Below are 8430 nucleotides of genomic sequence, written 5' to 3' on the forward strand. Positions count from 1 at the left end.
GATCAATGATTGTCATCCAGAGATGGTGGGTGATGATTAAAACTAATAAAATGATTAATTTGCATTATTGGGTTACCTTTCCAGATGATAGGCCAGTCACTGAGCTCATCAACCAAACAAGAATTACTTATGAACCTAATGAACATGATGTCCCAAATTCCAAGATTATCATCGCCAGTGCTGGATGGGCTGACCGTGGCAATTATACTTGTGTCATTGATTCTCTGTCAAAGACATTTGAAAGATTTACCTTTATTAGAGTTAAAGGTAAGGGTGATTTGACTTTGTTTTGTTAAAAATCCTTTTATTCGTGTACTGTATGTGTATATGTAAAATATCCCAAACTAAACCATAGTCAAACAACAGGGTCACTGATTACCTGTTAGTTTACTGGCTGCTAAAATATTTCCTCCAATGGTTACTTTGAACATTTTATTCTAAGTCTTACTCTTTTTCTTAACAGTTTTTTTTATTCCCAAGTCATTTTAGATAAGCCTAGGTTATAAATAAGGGATTGATTCCAAAATCACAGAATACAGTATAAGTTAGTCCTGACTTTCATCTTTGGGTTTTTCAAAAGAAGTCATCGGGAAGAGTGGTGATGTCTCCTACTTTATAACTGTACATGAACTGAGTGGGTCACATATGGGCTGTGTGACACTCATGACTTGTTAATTCCAAACCTATCAAGCAGCTACAGCTTCATATGCAGTAGACCCTTGCCATTCACGAGGGATAGGTTCCAAGAATTGGCGCAAATAGGCAAAACCACGAATAGCAACTTATACTACCTTAGTGCACTACTGTATACTTATACCAAACAACTGACCAGCTGCAGCAGCACTCGTCCCCTCTTTTAACTTATCTAATAATAAAACTTTCTTTGTCAAGGCCATCACTGACTTCTGCCTTTACATTTCACTCCACTAGCATCACTAACACTGACACTAGGCAGTCTTTGAGGGGCCATTTCATACAAAAACAAAAAAGTTTTAAGAGTACAACACGAGATGCTGCGCGGGTGACTCGTTGTGCTGCTGGAAAAGGCTTGCAAGCTAGTCACCATAGCCACCATTTGCTTACTGCAGATCGTTGAAATTGCAAACTCGCAAATGGCTTTTTTTCTGGGCTTGAGTTGTCCAGGGGAATAAGATTTCCCTGGGTTCCTCAACCCTAAGCCTATGGCAAGCATATTTGGGATCAATCTTTCATTTCTATATCTTTTGATCCACCCTACATAAAGATGGAAGGTGAGTAAAGATAATAGAGAAAGAATGAAAATTTTTATTTGCAAGTTGATGCTCCTTTCTAGATGTGTATGCTGCTCTTTGGCCATTCATTGGCATTGTGATAGAAGTCCTGCTACTTGGCATTATCATCTTCATCTTTGAGAAGCGACGAGTCAAGGCTGAATTTGAAGAATCAGACACTGACCAGGGGAATGATCAGTGAGTTAGATTTTCTTTGTATTCTCTGTGTAATGGTTTATGTAAGAAAATGTACTGCTTAATTTTTTGTCTTTATAGCTGTGGTTATTATTTACGTCTTTTTTTTCCCGCCGTACTTTTATTTTTTATTCATTTTTTATTATTTTTTTATTCGTTTATTTTTTGTGGTTGTTGAGGCAAACAAGCATAAAGGAGCAAACTGAACTTATGAAAATGCTCAATATTAGTGTAGGACCTTTAACCCGAGAGTCTGCATCCTTTACAGGAAAAACACAGCTGAACACAACAAGGATCTTGTGCGACAACGAAAGTAAGTAGAGAACAACAAGGCAATATTCACACGACTACAGCTGAATAATTGCGTCACCAAATTAGGGTATAATTTTTTTTTTTCATATATATACCCTTATGAGTAAATGTTTTTGAATACAAATCTTTAAATATTTGCCTCAATCACGCTACCATCTGTGTTATTAGAAACTCTGGTATAACAATATCTATTTCATTTGCAAGTAATTAAAACGTGGAAATTTTTCATTATTAAGAAAAACTAAGATCCACTGTGACACCAGATCTGAAGTCACCGTAGAGCCACTGTCTAGGGCTATCACGGCTTTAGTGGCTGGTAATTTTTTACCTAAATAAATAAAGTAATATGTTAAAGTGGTTAATGATATTATGCTCTTATTTTAAGCCCTTCATTAATGTTGAAGATGGGCTTATATAAGTGATATTTTTAGGCCACAATGATCCTTGCCTTCATCAGCATTAAGGATGACAATAACTGCATTTTTTTTCAGTACTGTATAGCCATTTTTTATTGCAGTATTTCTTCCCATAACTGATGTTATTTTCCCCTCTTTAGTCAGTTTCTTCAGACGAGAGCTTATAGAAAATATACCTTTGAGCCAAAGTCTTTATTAGTGTGTGTGGGTTTTTATGTAGGAATTGCTGCTTGCTATTCTTCTTAGGTACAGTTATTGAAAAATTAATGTCTTTTATTGAAGGTCTTGTTATACCAATTTAGTTTCTACAGCTTGTTAGGTCAGAGAAAGGTGTATTGAAACACCCATTATGGATAATTTGTCCCGAACTTATTAGGTGTGAGCTTTTCAGATTTGTTGTAAAAAGGGACAAAAATATGAATGTTTTTCCAACTAGCTTAATATATATATGTATAATATAATATATATATATATATATATATATATATATATATATATATATATATATATATATATATATATATATATATATATATATATATATATATATATATATATATATATATATATATATATATATATATATATATATATATATATATATATATATATATATATATATATATATATATATATATCTTTGTAATGTCTTAATTTATATGAACACTTTCATGTATTCTAATTTAATTGATAAAGTGTATAGTGTGTTTATCCTTTTTAAAGTGGGTGTCCATAGGTCTGAGGCCTGTTAGAGGCAGTATGGGAACAACACACTTCAATACATAAAGAGATCAGCATAGCTGTCACTGTACTGTGCTGTACCACCTTTTCACTTTCCCACTTGTAAAGTTAGGTACCACTGGGTAAACTGGGGGTGCCCCATTAAGTGACCAGCTATGGGACATGATTGGTGGCTGTTGGATCTGAATATGAGGGCTATACCCGCTCACCTGCTGTACCCTTTTACAACTAATCAGTTAATTAAATATATAATAGTAAGCTTAGTAGAATGATATTTAATTTGTGTAGTTGCACTAGTGAGTAATTATTTGTAATAAGTATACAGGTACAATATTTTCTAGCCACAAATTTTCATGAACATTGCCATCAGTCATGGGAAGAGTCAGGTAACTACTTATTAGCATACAAAGTTAATAGAATTTGCCAAGACTATTCATGCCTAAGGTTGCAATAGTGAATTAACAAACAAGTTATAGCTAACAAGACACTGACTACAGCTGGAATTCATGTAGTCAAAAGATTTATTTACATCATATAGTAACATTAACTCATGAGGGAGATTTTCTCTTTAATTAGTTGACAATTTGAAAAATTCACACATGATATAGGTTAGGGACAGAATGTGCCAATTGAATTTTTCAAGAAATATTCTAAAATTGCCTAATATTCTGTCTATATGTTTATGGCATATACTGTATAGCCCCACTGCATAGTATTAAATATGAATTAAAATAAACAAACTACAGTAGTGACTAGAAGCAATAATTGATCTATTACAGTGAGAAAACTTTATACAATACTGTACTATAAATTGGCTGGAAGTTCCTTTTTCAGTTTCTGTAAGAGGAAAATAAACTGATTATCTAAAAAAAATATTTTAAAGGTATTTATTTAAGCAGATGTACATCATTTGAATTCGTAATAGTATCAGCATTGGAATATCTTTAAAGGGGATAGAGTAGGGACTTGGAGCAAGAGAGTGTATACTGTATACGAGCTGGCAGTGTGCTTCATTTTGTAAGAGCTTCAGTAATTTAGATGTTCACAGAAAATTTTACTGCAATTTTCTTAGTGTAATGGGTCGAAAGGGTGGGCGTTATAATGTCAAGGAGCTAAGCTAATCACATCCTTCTTGCTTTGGAGTTTCCATACTTTAAACCCTGGGGGATAGCAACATGAGGGATGTTGAATTGTTTGTTTGTTTATGTTTGGGGATCATGTAATTCTGTGATCAAAGGTTTTAGTAACTGCGAAAGAAACGAATTTTACGTGTTTAGAGCTAATGGGAGGAATAAAAGGCTAAGTGTTAAAAGGTCAAAATATCTTTCATTGTTATTGGAAGGACACTTGTTTATTGAAGCCTATAATACATGTTGTTTGCAACAATGAGTGTAATAGAAGTAAACGTGTTTAAAGAAAGCCATAATATACCATGCGATGATAGGAATAAATTGATGATCAGTGCTTATGAAGGAGGCCATTGTACACATGGTTTGCAATAGGAAAAATAAAAGAATAAGTATCAACACATTTCACTTGTTGCTGAGAGGCACAATTAAGTAGTAGTAAATAATATCTCATATTATATCCATTATTTATGGTACCGGTAAATATATAATTTGAAGCGCATGGAAATTTTAAGAATTTGTGAAACGATGAGAGTGAGAGCATCAGATATTATCATGTGTAGACAAACCTACATAATTATGTAATGATGTGATGAACATTATTATATTTTATATGGGTAATTGGTTATGTATTGGGTAAAACATCAATTCAGACCAAATTAAGTTGATCACATTAAATGTTAGATGAATGATGTAAAAATAATACGGGAAATTTCAGCCTGTGAATAGTTCTGTGCGGTACTGTAACAGAATCAATAATGCACAACATTTTTGTGTTTCAACACTGAGAAACAGTCTTTCTCATTTATCTCTACAAGACATTTAGTCTTTACATATTGATCATAATTGTCTCTGAATTATTCTGAAATAAAAGTTACTTGATGTTATTTGAATGTAGACATTTTATAAACTTGTTATGGGCAAATTTGTAGAAATTGATGAGTAGAGATTTCCCTACAAGTTTACTTGAAAACCAAAGAGACAGTATTTTAAATGAATCTATTGATAAATTGTCATTTTGGCTTTTGGGGAATCACAGCTCATTATATTTTGTTACTTTACCTTTGCCTTTATTTCGTTTAGATGATTATTCCTTAATTCTGTGTTTTTTTTTTGGTATTGCTTTGTGTGTAATATATACAGTATAAGGAAGAAGTGCCCCAATATTTGTTAGTTGTAGACTTAATTATCTTTGCATGTGTTGCATTTTATATAACTCAATTTAAACACATTTTGATTGTATTATATATTTATTAAAACCCACAGATAATGACAAATTGAGGGAAGAGTGTGTCCGTTTCTGCCTGAATATCCTGAGCTCGCCATGTTCCTCATACGTAGCAGATACAGCTTATGCCTGTATCTGATCAATGATGAAGTCTGCGTTTGAAATAGATCTAGTTCAACAATCAAAGTACAGCACCTTTGCTGTTTGATTAGAAGAAACCTTTGCACTACATTGAGTGTGGATACCTGCTCAATGGTACTGTCATAAACCATGTCAAGGGCTGTTACCTCTTACTAGATTGGGTTTTACTCAGACGCAGATGTTTCTGGAATGCCAGTTATGAATTTGAATTTTCATTGAACTTTTTTAAAATGTATATAACAAAATCCCCTGCATCTGATTAAAATTTCCAGGCATGAGATAGCAAGGGTTATATATGAGTTTACATATGAAAGTTTGTAAGAGGAGAGTAAAACATGTCACATTTGGTGGAGAACTGGAGTAATTGGTTTGGTTCTTAGATTTAACCTTGCAGTCAAGCAAAGATGTATTATTTGACTATGGTTGTTCACTTTTAGTATGTGATAACATAGAGAGGATGTTTGTTAGTTTTCACAGTTGAGTAAAATTTATATTATGAGTGAAAGTTGGTTGTGCATTTGAATGATGGGTTGCTGTAATAGATTTAGATAGTAAAGAAGTTTAGAAGAGAATGAAAGAAGAAACATAGAAATATAAATTAAAGTCAGGTGTTTTTATGTAAGAAATTTTATTAGATAAACCTAAAATGGTGAGAGAGCAGAATCTTAAATATTTGGTGATCAATTAGTTTGAAGATCAGTTGCAGAATTAGACATATTTATATAGATAATTTAATACTGTTGGTGCCTGAAGGAAATAAAAAAAGGAAAAGAAGTTCGTAAGTAAAGGACAAACGATTAGTATTACAGTATAACTGACTTTCTGTGCAGTAATAAGTCTGAGTTGAAGGTAGTTGCAATTGATGGTGAAAACTTTAAATGGGTTGGAGTATGTTTAGGTTTACCTCAGAGCTCAACCCTCAGTTTGTTTCACTTTCATATCTTAAGTGAGCAGTTAAACAACTTATCCTTCACTTTATGTACTATTGACACCTGCTTGTAGCAATCTGTGTCAAGTGAAGAGAATATGATGATCATAAAGATCATCTAAATGCTCTCTACTCACAGGCCTTAGAGAACAGCATATTCTATGAAGCTAAGTTTGTAATGTTGTGGTATGGATACAACATCACCAGGCTTCATGCAAATCCCCTGATAGTAGCACCATCATTCAGTAGGTTTAGGAATTACTGTAACTTTGTCAACATATTGAAGAAGTAGTGAGCTAGGTCTTCCCAAAAGGTAAAGAAATAATACTTACAAACAGTTGAAGTGAACCCAGTTTTAGATACAGCTGTTCTTTCAGGTTTTCAGTAAGCACAACATCCTTATAACACCTAGATGATTATAAGAGAATTTTCACAATAAATGTGAGGCCTACCATGGCCAGATCATCCACATTGTTGATTTTATCTCCATGTTCTCAACCATCAGAGCTTGAACTATGGTGTGAGAGGTATGCCATCCTTGTATGACTTGATAGCACTCAGCAGTTACCGAGTATGTCCCTAACCTAGACTTTGTGGTCAACCACAATTTATGGACTTGACTTTGAATCACCCTCCTCTCCATATTAAATACTGCTTTCCCATCTGGTTCAAGAGGAATTACCAGGACAGGCTCATATTGTATGGGCTGCAGCCATTCAGCTTGCAACCAGTCAAAATATGACAGCCTTCTTTACTCACAACCATGCCTTTCTGGGGAGGGTTCTTGATGATCTTTTAATGTTTTACAAGGTCTAACTTCCTGGTAGACCAGGTCCAGCAGCTTACCTAGGCTTAAACTGTACTTAAGGGCAGGATGCATCTCTCCCTCAGGAGTGCCCAAAAACTGCAAGGTCATACTGTACATATTGCAGTATGACTTAGCAATAGGTGGAATATAATTTAAGGTCAGTTTATTAATTACCAGTCAGGATTCTTACTATTTAAGTGGAAGAATCAAAGGATAATTTAAGAGGTTGGGGACTAAACATGGAACAAACAATGGTAAATTTGAGTGATGTAGTAAATACAGACACTGTCCTGTATATTAACCAGATAACCAGAGTTAGGATAGTAATTTGTTATATCAGTCATTTGGCTGGTACTTTAGCTCATTGATAATGACAACCCTAAAGATACAAATGAGATTTTTTGTAAAGGATAGGGTAGCGGGTTGGCTGTAAAGTTTTGGAGATTAGACACAACACACAATGGTAAGGAATGATATCGTGCCAAGATAGGATTAATTCCTAACGTGCCTGCTTTGTTCCACATGGTGAGAAACTAAGAAAGTTAATAAAACTAATTCATGAAAATAATATATAATGCTGAGGTTGTAATAAAGAGTTTATTTTACCCTTTCTTTCTTCTTTCTTCTTAATTCTTTATTTATGTCTATTTACGCACTTAGTTTTACTCTTTCTCTATATACTCGTGAGATTGAGGAGGGAGGAGCAGCAGCAAGGGAGGCGGGAGCTGAAGGCTGGTTTGTGGTTAGGTCGGCCTCACACCCAAGGGGAGAGGGAGAATAAGGGTAACATGCGGTAACTGGGATGCTAGGGGAAACAGTTAATGGGTGCGTTGTTACTCAGGACTCGCTGTATACCACCAAGACACTTATAATAAATAAACTTTTCTCAATACGGGGTGGGATGAATTATGACACTAAAGGTTACAGTATTTATTGAACACTTTCTATAAAGATTGACGATTATACTTCAAACCACTGACCCTATTTTCCTGGCTAGTTAAACAGGACTCGCATAAGTCACAATATATTTCGTGAAACGAATAAAACCTTGAGGGTAAGATATATATATACTGCTATGCTGAAGACCTGCTGACCCACATACGTCTGCACTTCACCAACTCTAACCAGACTTTGTCTTTGAAAATCGAGCTGGGCACACATTCTAGATTCCAGCCAATCAACAGTTAGGCCTGTGACATCACAATCACAGGTCACTGTGATTGGCTCATGCCTCAGGCTTCTCAGGCACTCCTGGTTTTATTGGGAACACTGTTGTGTAGGCGT

At 34.4% G+C, this 8430-nt stretch overlaps 1 protein-coding gene across 3 annotated transcripts in view; it reads left to right on the forward strand.

Annotated features, from left to right (window-relative positions):
• Nucleotides 1-8430, forward strand: part of LOC121863515 (neuroplastin-like) — a 33567-nt gene that overhangs the window by 24082 nt on the left and 1055 nt on the right. For 2 of the 3 annotated variants that reach the window (XM_042362199.1, XM_042362197.1), the window contains exons 6-9: nt 85-267; nt 1313-1448; nt 1714-1758; nt 5308-8430. The exon at nt 5308-8430 is cut by the window's right edge and continues 1055 nt beyond it. In XM_042362199.1, the coding sequence (XP_042218133.1) occupies nt 85-267; nt 1313-1448; nt 1714-1758; nt 5308-5311 (368 nt within the window). In that variant the 3' untranslated portion in view covers nt 5312-8430. The remainder of the gene's footprint in view (nt 1-84; nt 268-1312; nt 1449-1713; nt 1759-5307) is intronic. The other variant, XM_042362198.1, reaches the window with a different exon arrangement.

This window comes from Homarus americanus, unplaced genomic scaffold (assembly GCF_018991925.1).
Source record: "Homarus americanus isolate GMGI-L3 unplaced genomic scaffold, GMGI_Hamer_2.0 scaffold41366, whole genome shotgun sequence".
NCBI classification, from domain to species: Eukaryota; Metazoa; Arthropoda; class Malacostraca; order Decapoda; family Nephropidae; genus Homarus; species Homarus americanus.